At 38.8% G+C, this 13,553-nt stretch overlaps 1 protein-coding gene across 1 annotated transcript in view; it reads left to right on the plus strand.

Annotated features, from left to right (window-relative positions):
• The first annotated feature begins 308 nt into the window (after positions 1-308).
• The window catches only part of AIR9 (Outer arm dynein light chain 1 protein), a 64,163-nt gene continuing 50,918 nt past the window's right edge, over positions 309-13,553 (plus strand). The window contains exons 1-13 of the mRNA XM_089981282.1: positions 309-1,591; positions 2,048-2,119; positions 2,772-2,837; positions 3,013-3,084; positions 3,289-3,354; positions 3,481-3,543; positions 5,204-5,269; positions 5,599-5,698; positions 6,394-6,495; positions 6,922-7,154; positions 7,364-7,478; positions 13,095-13,215; positions 13,328-13,503. Coding sequence (XP_089837408.1) covers positions 788-1,591; positions 2,048-2,119; positions 2,772-2,837; positions 3,013-3,084; positions 3,289-3,354; positions 3,481-3,543; positions 5,204-5,269; positions 5,599-5,698; positions 6,394-6,495; positions 6,922-7,154; positions 7,364-7,478; positions 13,095-13,215; positions 13,328-13,503 — 2,056 coding nt within the window. The 5' untranslated portion in view covers positions 309-787. The remainder of the gene's footprint in view (positions 1,592-2,047; positions 2,120-2,771; positions 2,838-3,012; positions 3,085-3,288; positions 3,355-3,480; positions 3,544-5,203; positions 5,270-5,598; positions 5,699-6,393; positions 6,496-6,921; positions 7,155-7,363; positions 7,479-13,094; positions 13,216-13,327; positions 13,504-13,553) is intronic.

A 13,553-nucleotide genomic window follows, 5' to 3' on the forward strand; every position in this document is an offset into this window, starting at 1 on the left:
GTAATATCAATACTTTCCTCGGTCGCAGTCGGAAGTGTCGAGTGACGCAGACACTGAGGAGACAAGATCGGACGAGGGATACCCAACACACGCAAACGTCCCTTTGTTCTCTCTACGCCCTTCCGATCCCATCCTCTACCGAATCGATCGGTTGGTGGCGAATCGTATCTCCGAAGGCCATAAGAGCCCGCCCACCTGACGTCGCCCCTTTCGCAAAAGCACAGTCCCTCGAGTAGCATTGTCGGTAAATCGAAAAAGAAAAAGAAAAGAAAAGAAAAGAAAAGAAAAGAAAAGAAAAGAAAAGAAAAGGGCTTTTCTTCTCTACTTTCTGGCTGAGGAAGAGAGCTCATATTGTCTCCCTCTCCCTCTCCTTCTCTCTTTTTTTTCGAATTGTTATTTTATTTTCAGAACTTTTTAATATTCTTCGCTTATCTGCGTTTTCCTCGCCTCCTTTTCTCTGCTGACCCGGAAATTCCACCCTTTTTTTTGCTGATTCCAGAGCGTGTTGTTGCAGAATCTGGATTTGTGGGGTTTTTCTTCTGCATGGGTCGAGGTCTAGGGTGTCGGGTGAGCAAACAGTGAGGAAATCGCGGTTTTCCCGAGAAATGCTGGGTTTCCCGGTTACTCTCGGGGTTTTCTCGTGGTCTCTCGGGTTTGTGTGTAGGTTTTAGGTTGAAACAGAGGGTTTTTGACTTGCTTGAACGAAGATTTGGGAGATCCTTTGAGATCCTGAAAATGCATGTGAATTAGGGGCTTTTGGCACGCGAAAGGAGGCTGCTTTTTGAAAATGGAGGTTCTACCGGTGAATTCCGGGGAAGATCCGGTGAAGAATGGGCTTAATGCGAAACAGCCTCCGGAAGTTTCCGGGGACAGCGTCAAAAAAGGCTCCAGGGTCACAAAACCTACCGTTGCTTCCGCCGCTAAGGTTTCTGCTTCATCCAGGAAGGCGCCAGAAGGTAGCTCGGTCTCCGAGTCGAGCTCCAGCCGCTTCCGTCCGAGCGCGGCCGTTTCCAGATCGGGCTCGGCGTTGGGAAGGGGCTTGGAGAGGAGAAACAGCATAGGAGATATCCAGAGGCGATCAGGAAGTGCTTCTGCCAAGAGTGACTCTCCGTCGGCTTCCTCCGACAGTGTCCATCGTTCTCTTTCTGACTCTCGGCGAGCTTCATTACCATCTCCAGTTAGTCTGTCAGAGAAGAAGAAGCCGTCCGTGCCATCACCGAGGGGAGAGAGGCAGAATGCTGTCCGGAAGGTGGCTCCCAAAGCCCCAGCTTCGTCTCCACGAGGGAGCATCAAATCGTCGTCTGTGAAGAAACTTACTCCGACGCCATCGACGGTGATCAGGCCAAGTAGCGGGTCAGTCGTATCCTCGTCATCGAACGGAGGGAGTGCAAGCTTCAGAAAGATGCCATCTTCGCCGTTATCTGCGAGCTCGCCATCTGTAAACAGTGGGACGAAACTTCGGTCATCCGCGTCTTCAGCAGATAAGGGCAGTTCTGCTACGCTTGCAAGGAGGAAGGTTCCGACCCCGGAAAGTAGGGACTCTCGCTTCATTGTGCTGCCGCAGGTGGAGACCAGAGTAGGAGACGACGTGGTATGGCTTGTTATTCAACTTTCATGAATTTTCTTTGGCTCATTCACGTCCCTGGTCTGCCCTTTTTAGGTAGGTGTGCCTGCTTTTTCTGTGTTCGTTCCAAGTCCTTAGCGCGACGAACCAATATACTGTAGTTGAGACTATGAGAACACTAGGGAAGGAAACACAGTTATCTGAGATTCGTTAGGATTCAATTATTTACAATAATTATTCAAGTTGGATAACCGCTCGGATACGATTAGTTGTAATCTGATATCTTTTCTGCATGTATAATTTAATCATGTTGGTTGCAGTCATGTTTTTTGGTTTTCTGATGACCCATTTGAATGGGCAGCAAATTACTTGCGGACAATTGTTTTCTGTGTATTGTTCATTGTCGAAATACACCTAGAAGGCTACAATTTGATTTCCTCTTGTTGATTATGAATTGTATCTATTTGTTCTCATTTTTAACAGAGGCTTGATCTTCGAGGTCACAGAGTCCGCAGTCTTGAAGCAGGTGGTTTGAACTTATCGCCAAATCTAGAGGTAATCCCTTTTGCTGATATGTCATTTGAGCTTTTGCAATAGGCTTTCCTTTCCATTTTGAGAGTAGACATGGCACTGCTTCATGATGATAGTTAGCAAGGATTTACCCGTTGTCATCCTCTAATTCTGCCATGTTTGATGCATCTTCTCCATGAAGCTGGAAGGTATCTTAAGTGATATTAACAATGCAGGTGGATTCACATTTCTCAAAGGAAAAAAGGCTTTTGTTTGCCCTTCCCAAGTTGGAACTTATGTGAAATAAATGTTAATGTTGGTTCTTTTCTTTTCTTAGTTGTATCCAGCTTAAAAAAATAACTTCCATAACAACTGCCCAAAAGAAAGGAAAAAAAAAGATCACCTTCCTCCTCCCAATAGAGGATAAGGTTTGAGTGATTTGCTTCTGTGGTAGGTCTTTTGGCCACATGTAGACAGATTAATTTAGAGTATTATATGGTGTCTCAGTTCACAAGATGCATGTTTACTTGGGGCAGCCGCTTCTGCACCTTGATATATAGCTGAGCTACTACTTGGTGATGGGATTTGTCATCCTGACTGGATTGATAATGCATCTTTATGGTTCTCCCGAATTTACTCTCATTGTTGTCTTCTTCCATGGTTTTCTCCAGCTTCTCTTTAATACTTTTTATTACAGTTTGTTTATCTCAGGGACAACCTTTTATCATCTCTCGAGGGTATTGAGATTTTAAAGCGGGTGAAGGTATATATTTTTATACACATGATATCCCAGTGCTGTTCCTTGTTTTGAACAGCACAACCAAATGCCATAATGCATGCTTGATAGCAATTTGAAATCCTGTTTTCTGAATCCTGGAACTACTTAGAAGTTTGTTGAGTTGATTTTGATGTATGTTACTGGGATTTTGGTCCTGTAGGTTCTTGATTTAAGTTTTAATGAGTTCAAAGGTCTTGGGTTCGAGCCACTTGAAAATTGCAAATTTCTGCAGGTAATATTTTTGCCTAATTTGTTTGCTTGATGCCTATGAAAATTATACCTGCATTTACACATTAAGATTTATAAAATAATATTCCTTATACTGCAATAATCTGCACCTGATCTGATAGGAGCAGGACTTTTTTTTTTGGGATTTTGCCCTTTCTTCCTTCCATTGTCATCTTGAAAGCATAGTCTTTAATATTTATTTGTGCAGCAAATGTATCTGGCTGGGAATCAGATCACATCACTTGCCAGCCTTCCACAACTTCCTAATTTGGAGGTATGCTTGCTGTATGTCATGCTCTATTAATGGTGGGACTTAGTTGATATACCGACACTGCATCTTTTGGTCATTAAATTGATATAAATTCTCTAAAACAATAAAATTTTCTATGATCAATTCCAGTTTTTATCAGTTGCTCAAAATAAGCTAAAATCGCTTGCAATGTCTGCTCAGCCTCGGTTGCAGGTTAGTATTCATTTCAACTAGTGGTATTCCTGGATTTTCAATAGAGACATGTTTCTACTGACCTGATTTAGTGAAGTTGCTGCATGTTAGTAATGGTTACCGGTGTTGTAAATATTGGAACTTTGGGAGAAACCGATATGATACACATTCATATTGTGATATGAGTGTGTATCATATCCTTATTGGGTGTATTGTACGATACACCTTCGGCCCACTTTAAAAAAATCAAAAGTTACTTTTTTACTTTTTGGGTTTTAAATACCTCTTGAGGGCTGACTCCCTCATTTGTGTAGAGGCCATTAGAGGGGAACCCACACACTCTAGGAGCTGTGAGAGCGATTTGGGGGCCGATCCGTGTGCAAGGGAGAGAGCTTTTGCGATTTTCTCAAGTAGGGGTGCATTTTGTCTAGCAGATGAATGTTGCGGTTGTCGACATTCGTAATGCTAGGACTTAAGTTTGTTACGTGTGTGTGTGTGTGTAAACTTGTTGAATATTTGTGTGACTATTTTTTTTGGTGGTTAATTGGTTATGCTTTATTTTTGATCTTTCGATGTCATCTTCACGTTCATTTTATTAGAGATGATCATGCATGACAATACTGTAGAAACATGAATGATGTACCACGACCAAGGTCATCATTGAGATGTCTGTTTTGTGGTGCTATTATTAAAGGTGAACTGCATAGATTTAAGCAACATATTGCAGGTCTTCGTCAAAATGTATGTTCATGTGATTATCCATTTATTCTAGCTACTTTTTGTGATGATGTTATTGCTGAACTAGAAGAAATTCAAAGAAGAAGAATTTTGCAAAAATACAAAGGACTTCCAACCATTGTTCCAGATTCTGAAGATGATGATGATAACCCACTTGCTAAAAAAATGGCTGAAGATAAAGAGATCATCACACGACAGTTGGATGCAACACTGAGGAATTACTATCCTAATGTTTGGCAAATAGGCTCTAAAAGATAATTTAGTTTTAGGATCTTTATAGTTTAGAACTTTAGAGATGAAGATTGCCATGTAAGATGTTGGTTAGATGTAATGTTTTTAGCTATCATGAACTCTTAGTAGTTTAGTTATGACTTATAACATTTTAGTATGACTTGGATGCGAATTTAATATTGTTAGTTAAGACTTTAATTGTGTGTAAAATTTAAATTATGTAGTTGTCTTTTATTTACATTGTCAGTTATCAGTTGCATGATTTGTTATTAATTTTAGCAAGAGAAGAAGAAGAAGAAGAAGAAGAAGAAGAAGAAGAAGGAGATGATGCTGAAGATTATGATTATTGAGGTTTTATATAATATTTTGTTTTTGTAATACGAAAGTATGAGTTTTGTGGCATGTTCTTAATTACAAGTCTTATGATGTAGCTCATAGAGACATAAATGCTTCATATGTCATTTTATGGTTGTATTTTGTGCAATTCATCATTGTTTCATGTGTTATGATTTTTTTAGAATTTTTGCTATTTTTTTCTGATTTTTCTTGATTTTTTTTTGGAATTTTTTATTAAACATTTATGATACATTTATGATACGATACAAGCTAATTTTCACTGGACTGATATGGGTAACAATACAATACTTACAACCTTGATGGTTACTACTATTATGAAAACTTAAAATGTTTTCATGATTTTGTTATACCACAGGTGTTGGCTGCCAGCAAAAACAAGATAGTGACTTTAAAGGGTTTTCCACATTTGCCACTTCTGGAGGTTAGCCTTTGTACCATGCATATGAAACTCTTTAGCTGTCATTCTTCTTATAATCCTGCATCTGCTTACCCTCTCTCTGCAACCTGTTATTATGTTATGTCTTGACTATTTTTGTGGAACTATTTTATTTTCTATGTACTGAAATTTGATGAAATTTCTTTTATTGATCCATTAATGTATGTGTGCAAAGGCTCCTTACCTTCACATGATAATAGAGTGTATATGGGCATGCCATTTTCCTGTGCAGTTGCCTTTTCTTATCTTGTGGCTGCTGACATGTTTTCTAATACATCTTGATGGGCTTCTTAACGGTGATGCTCTTGCTGCAGCACTTGCGCGTTGAGGAAAATCCTATCCTGGAAATTGCACACTTGGAAGCAGCTTCCATCCTACTGGTTGGCCCTACTCTGAAAAGGTTCAATGACCAAGGTATTGGCAGTTGTCTTAACCTGTGTTTGGCTTTGCAGCTTTGGCTGAATTGAGATATTTTGCACTAGTTGATCCCTTGTACTGCTTGTTGGGACAGAGCTGTATGGCATGGCGCCACTCTTGCTCCATCTATATAACAGAACAATGTTGCCTATAAGACTGCCGTCACTTGTCTGCTCTAGTTGAGGAAACTGAGGGCCTGCTTGTTTCGTTCCCATGGAAGGGAAGAGCCATTCATGGGAGAGGGCACATATTTCTAAAAAATCCTGCCAGCTCAGCTTCCCATGAAAGTTCTTTCACTGCGGGAGAGGTATGAAGGGATTTACACATGAAAAAAGGATGGTGGTGGGAAAAATTGGGCCTGCTTGTGCCAATATGGCACTTTCCCACCATGTTTCTTGGATGTTTGTTTCAGTCATTGTGGGAAAGGGATGCCAGCTCATCAATTTCCCATGAAAACTGTACAAAACAAATGAGCCCCAAGGGAATTGGGCTTGGAGGAAAATACTTCTAAACTTCCAATAAACCTCATACTTTCCCAAAATATGATGAGCACATATTAAACATGTATAAGAAAATTCTAGCTTATGCTATAGTAGTTCAATTATGATATTTATCATTCGTAATCTACAGGGAAAGCACATTCCTTTTTTATTATTTTTTAAAATTTAATGTAATGCATGGTATCCATGTAGATCTGTCTCCTGATGAGCTGGAACTTGCAAAGCATTATCCTGCTCACACTGCTTTGTGCATCAGAGATGGCTGGGAATTTTGTCGCCCTGAACTCGCTGCAGGCAAGTCCCTGACCCGCTCTGTCCAATGCTGGTCCAGTGGTCCATGGTTTTATGGTTCATAAATCAACCATTAGCATACTATTTTCATCCTTTTCCTTTAAGAAAATGAGTATGAGCCTTAATATGCACCAAAGTTGGAGTAAGTTCATCTAAAAGCATTATACACATATGTTGAAGGAAAAAGAAAAGAAAAAAAGAAACAGAGGAGGTGAAAAGAATGTAAATCATTCATAACCTAGCTTTAACTGAAGATAGGAAATTATGCACTTTTAAATCTGTTCATTACAGTATTTTTCTCTTGAGTTGTTTGTTATCCCTAAAATATCTATTGTCTGATTCCTTATGACGTGGATATGGGAGGACTACAGTTCATAGAGTTCCTTTCCATGTAGAAGTCTGATTATGATCGCTCAAACTCTGGAACAGATTCAACTTTCAGGTTTCTTTTTGAGCAATGGAAGGATCAGATGCCTCCAGGATATGTACTGAAAGAAGCCTCTATTGACAAACCTTTTGAAGAGGATGCCTGTCAGTGTCATTTTGTTTTTGCCAAAGACCGCGTGCTGAATACTGATTCTGAGGTACTATTGAAGTACCAATGGTTTATTGGAGAGAAAACACCAACAAATTTTGTTCCAATTGAGGGTGCAATCAAGGAGGTACACTGATTCACTCATGCAAAGCCTTTTTGAATATACTATTGGAGCCATATGCATGTGGGCATGATAAGCATGTAGCTATGTAACATGTACAGCATGGACAAATAACCATATTTTGTGCTATTATTAATTTTTGTTTGTAGTAATAAAAGTATAACTTAATTTATACACCTAAAAAAGGTCGGTATAATTGTATGATTATGTCTCAGATTTACTGGCCGAAGCATGAAGAGGTAGATAGATTTCTGAAGGTTGAGTGCTCTCCCATACTGAGAGAGACTGAGTATCCTCCAATATTTGCCATCAGTTCTCCTGTTTCTCCTGGTACGTTTTCTTTGCTCCTTGGATTTTGATAAACTGATAATTGGCGAACTTGTGTGAATGTGAGCCTGTGTAAATCTTCATATTGTATTTTATTCTGGCATTATGGGTAAATTAGGCCCTTTTTCTTTCCTTTTATCTAATTATTCATGATGCTTTGGCATTGGTTTATGATTAATTTAAAAGTTTTTTTGATCAACTGAATGTGCAACTTTTGCATGGGGTTTTCCTTTGTTGAGGTAACAGGCATAATTGGCTACTACATTCTTTGTATTGTGTATTCGCTCAAGGCCGACAAAGCGCCCACACTATTTCATGTTACTGGTCAATATTCCTGTCAAGATTAAAAAACTGCAACATTTGTTGTGTAAAAATATTAAACTTGAAAATTGCATGTCTCCAGCTGTCTGGTTCTAATTGATCATGATTATTGATCTGTTTACTTGTTCGGATGATAGATGCCTTTGACAAAACCAGCTTTTTACAGTACTATGTTTGAACTGTTTCTGTGCATGTACTGGTTCTTTGTCAATATTTAATGCATGTGTGAGATGTTTGACAAAGCTGAATGCATCGTCAGAGCACTGCTTGTAGTTTGTTCACTCATCTTTCTGTAGCCCTTGCTTTTTGTGATGCACTGATTATTTTTGATTTGTAAAAAATGATGTCACGGCTGTACAGTGGTAAAGAAAAAAGGTCCCACAATTTGCTTCTGTGATGTGTAAAAGACATGGCAGCTGTTGAGAAATGTAATATGGTGTATCATATGTATTCGGTCATGCCCCCACTTTATGTAGATTGTCATTATTTACGAGGGCAGTATCGTCCTCACTTGTAATGCTGTTGTAAAGTCAAAAAGTCTCAGAGTCATTATTGTCCATTCTTGAGTGGGGAGTTAGAAGGGGGTTCAACAACCTATATGTTGTATCCCTCCCTATTGTTTTTGCTTAATGATATTTCTCTTTGAGGGCCTCTTCTCATCTTCTCTCTTGTGCTTCTTCCTTCTTGATTGATATGGTATTGGAGCCATATCTACACGAGATAAGAGGTTGCTGGACATGATTAGAAGGCATGTGAAGCTTCGTTCTCTGTCTTGCTGTGCTCGTTATTGGGTCTCGTACTGCTGGTTGCTGATGTGTGCATTGCCAGGTGGCCATCTAAGTTTGGTTTAATTGATACTGGGGTTTGATAGAACATGATTTTAGAAATCATATGAATCAAGAATCACATTCATTGGAGCAATATTGAATTTTGTAGTATTTGTCTACTATTTTCTGATTTTAACGTGAAATGAAGTAGTAACAAAAGCAATAGAATGCCACTAAGGGCTACAAGAGAGCACAAATACACAAGGACCACTAATGGGTCAAATAGAATCTCATTATGTAGAAATCACCAAATACAATCTCACTTTGGAGCTATGTCACATGGGTGCGGGTGTGGGGATGCAGCACTTTCAAAAAACCTGGGTGCTGGGGTGCGGCAAAAATATAAAAAATTATATATATATAAAGTCCAAAAGTTGGACATAAATGACCCTGTGTGCGTTGACTGCACCCAGGGTCAGGTTGACCGCATCAGGTGCGGCACCTAGTTGGAGAATCCTTGTGACATATAGGGCAAACAAATTTTTCTTGGCAAAATTTTTTTAAGTTCGAGAATTGGACCAAAACGACTGTGGGTGCGTTGACTGCACCTGGGTCGGGTTGACCGCACCCGGTGCCGCACCCGCACCCACATCCGCATTGAGTCGCGTCGACGCGGGTGCGGCACCCTGCTAGCCGAATCCCTCTGACATAGCTTTGGAGACAATCACCAAACACAAATCACATAAAAAATAGTCTTTATAATATCACAAGTATGCTTGTAAAAAGCAACGAAGTTGAGTACAAAATATATGAAATGTTGGTTTAGTAAGCAACGAAGTAGTGATGGGAGTGTAGTGAAGCTTGGTGAGCAAGTAATACCGGTGGATGACTGTTTCAAATATTTGGGATCCATCATTCAAAAGTATGGAGAAATTGATGAAGATGTAAATCATAGGATAAAGGTTGGGTGGATGAAATGAAAAAGTGCAACTGGAGTGTTGTGCGATCGTAAAATGCCATTGCGGTTGAAGGGAAAGTTTTATAGGACGACAATTAGGCTCGCTTTACTATATGGTACGGAATGTTGGGCTTCCAAGAGACATCATATTCAAAAAATGAGTGTAGCTGAGATGCGTATGCTTAGATGGATGTGTGGAAATACAATAAAAGATAAGATTCGAAACGAGGAGATACGTAAGAAGGTAGGCATTACATCAATTGAAAATAAGATGAGAGAGAATCGTTTACGGTGGTTTGGACATATTCGGCGAAGGCCTAATGATGCTCCAATTAGAAGGATGGAGAAATGAAAAAATATATTAGTTAAAAGAGGTCAGGGTAGGCCTAATAAGACTTGGATGGAGATCATAGGAAAGGATATGAATGCTTTGAACCTCACCGAGGACATGGCATTGGATAAAAATGATTGGAGGAGAAGGATTCATGTGGAAGACCCAGAATGATTTTCTTTTTTGGTTCATATCGGCGACCCCAATTGTTTTTGGATGAAGGCGTAGTTGTTGTTGTTGTTGTTTGTTGTATGCTTGTAAAAAACATACATTACAACAAGAGGGATGCCTCTATTTATAGAGCCAAGAGAGAGCAAAAGGGAGGCAGTCCAACTAGCAGTTGGACTGCTCCAACAGTCATATTGACTGTAACAGTCACAAAACAAAAAAACAGAAAAAATAAAAAATAAAAAGAAACAAAATTACAAAACATTCTCTACTAAACTGTCCCTATTACGATATATATAGTTACATTTTAATACTCTTCCTCAAACTTGCGGTGAGATCACCGAAAGTTTATTACGGAGAAAAAAATCGCAGTAAGGGAAGTGCTTTAGTAAAGAAGTCCCCGATCTGAAATTCAGATGGTGTATATGGCAAATTGATAGTCTCCTTCAAGTGTTCTTCCCGAACGTAGTGGCAATCCATCTCAATGTGCTTTGTTCGATCATGAAATATATGATTGCTTGCAATATACATGACACTTTTGTTATCGCAACATAGTTTTGATGATTTCGTGACATCAACTTTCATATATTTAAGCAAAGACCTCAACCACATGACCTCGGTTGTTGTTGTAGCCATCACCCTATATTAAACTTTCGTGGAGGACAACGATACTTTCTGTTGTTTTTTACATCTTCACGATATAAGAGAATCACCTAAGAACACAAAAAGACCAATAGTTGAGTCGGTTATTGGGATCTCCTCTCCAATCAGAGTCATATATGCAATTAGATTTAATGACGAGGAAGAAGATAAAAAAATTCTTTTAGATATAATATTTTTAATGTATCATACTATTATCAACACAACACTCATGTGGACTGAAGTTGGCGCATGTTGAAATTAGCTTGCGGTATAAACTGCATGCACAACATCCGGTCTAGTAATAGATAAACATGTTAGTGATTCAACAAGCTATCTATACGGTGTTGGATCATCCAACAAGACCTCATCTTCAGTTTTCATTTTGGCATTGATCACTTCTGGAGTGTCAACATGCTTTTCATAGCTGCAAACTTTGTCTGAGACAAGATGTATTATCTTGGCGAATATGCTACTTCAATACCTAAGAAATATCTAAAGAAACCAAGGTCAGTCATATCAAAAATTTTCTTAGGCATAAATTTAATTTTTTCAACTCTTTTCTTATTACTTGTGATGATCATATCATCAACATACACCAGTAGAGCCTCAGATATATATATCTCGAATTGGATCTAAAAAGTAAAAAATGTTTAAAATTTGGGTAATTTGAGAAAAAATAAGAATTGATATTTTTTTGATATACAAATGCTTTATTCGGCATCATATTGGAACTAATTATGAAAGTTTATCAAAAAATTATGGGTTTCAGCCTCAAATATGGATCTCAAACTGGATCCAAGTACGGAAAAAGATGTTTAAATTTTGGGTAATTTGAGAAAAAAATAAGAATTCATAATTTTTTATATACAAATGCAAAAACCATAGATAAATTATAAAACCCTAAAATGCAAGAAAATAAATCATAAATAAACCAAAAAACCCTAAACTATAAGAAAAATAAACAATAAATAAGCTATAAAATCAAAGAAACCATAAATAAACCCTAATAAAAATTATAAAAAACCCTAATTCAAACCCTTATAAAAGAAAATCAAAGAAAAACAACCCTAATCAAATTCAAGAAAAGCCTTAATCAAATTAACTATAAAAATCCATAAATAAACCAAAAAACCCTAAATTACAAGAAAAATAAGGCATAAATTCAAACCCTAATAAAAAAAATTTAAAGGAAAACAACCCTAATCAAATACAAGAAAAGCCATAATCAAATTAACTATGAGAATCCCTAATTAAGGAAACTTGATTCAAACCCTAATCAAAGAAAATATTTGATTCAGAGCCCTAATCAAAGCCCTAATCAGAGAGGGAAGAAGAAGAAGGGGAAGGGGAAGAAAAGAGAAGAAAAGAAGAGAGAGAGTGAGAGAGGAACGAAGGGGAAGAAAGTGAGAGAGCAAACTCTTGTTGTTGGGCCGCTGCATGGCATAGAGAGATAGACAGAGAGGGGGTCTTGGACGGGAAGGGGAGATGCACACAGAGGAGAGGGGACGAGAGGGTGTCAGGGTAACCCCGATGCCCGCTCATTTTTTTTTGGTTATTCACCGTTCCCTGCGTCTTGTTCTCAACATAACAAGGGTGGGGGGTGGGGTGGAACGGTGAATCACCATTTCACGGATGCGGCGGACGTGGGTTTCACACGTCCACCTTGTCCGCTGTTTGTTTGTAAGGGCATGATTTGTGGCTGTGGCATCCCAATTCACGTCCGGACGCGCCATCAAACAACCCCTAAAGATCAAATTGTGGATGAGTTCACTAAGAGTCTTGCTCCCTTGCATTTTGAGTCATTCATTTTCAAATTTGGGGATGATTCCTCTTGCGTCATCTCAAGTTGGAGGGAGAGTGTTAAGAAATGTAGTATCGTGTATCATGTGTATTCGGTCATACCCCCACTTAGATTGCCATTATTTATGAGGGCAATATCGTCCTCTCACTTGTAATGTTGTTGTAAAGTCAAAAGGTCAAAGAGTCATTATTGTCCATTCTTGAGCAGGGAGTTAGAATGGGGGTCAAACTATATGTTGTATCTCTCTCTATTGTTTTTGCTTAATGAAGTTTTTCTTTGACTGCCTCTTCTTATCTTCTCGCTTGTGCTTCTTCCTTCTTGATTGATAGAAGCTTCAACCCTAACATTTGCTTATGTGATGCATAAAAACATGGCAGCTTTAAACCCCACAACCCCTCACTTCATCCTTTTCGTTTACTCTTTTAATGCTGCTGATATTGCACACATGTCAGCAACATAATGACAAATTGACATTTAGACTTAGTCTCTGGGCAGTTGCCATGTCACTTCTCTTATTTGGTCTTGCTTCATTGATTTCCAAGTTGTTTATATACTCAAACTTCACCACCTTTTGATTCATCATTTTTCTATGTTCTTGACTCATCTAGTTTGCTGGTTCTCTTTTACCAAGGAACCGGGTGCCCGAAGGTTGTGAACCTATACGTTGAAGGGGACCTTGTGGAGGGAAATGTGATCAAGGGCATTGCAGAGGTTGCTTGGTGTGGTGGGACACCTGGAAAAGGAGTAGCTAGGTAGTGTCTCTTTCTGCCATCCAAAATTATATATATTGTTAAACTGGTCTGCAGGACTTGTGCTGATCATGAACAGTAATAACCTTTCTCTGTTCGTTTTTCTTTTGCCCAGTTGGTTGAGACGCAAATGGAACAGTAGTCCTGTGGCAATAGTTGGCGCTGAAGATGAAGAGTACCGATTAACAATAGATGATATTGATTCAAGTTTGGTCTTTATGTACACACCTGTTACAGAAGAAGGTGTTAAAGGCGAACCTCAATATGCTATGACTGATTTTGTAAAAGCAGGTATATGTTCTTGCATTGTGTATGCTTTGGAATTGGTTTCTCTTGGTATT

This window comes from Nuphar pumila, chromosome 11 (assembly GCF_984573655.1).
Source record: "Nuphar pumila chromosome 11, dmNupPumi1.hap1.1, whole genome shotgun sequence".
Taxonomy (NCBI): Eukaryota; Viridiplantae; Streptophyta; class Magnoliopsida; order Nymphaeales; family Nymphaeaceae; genus Nuphar; species Nuphar pumila.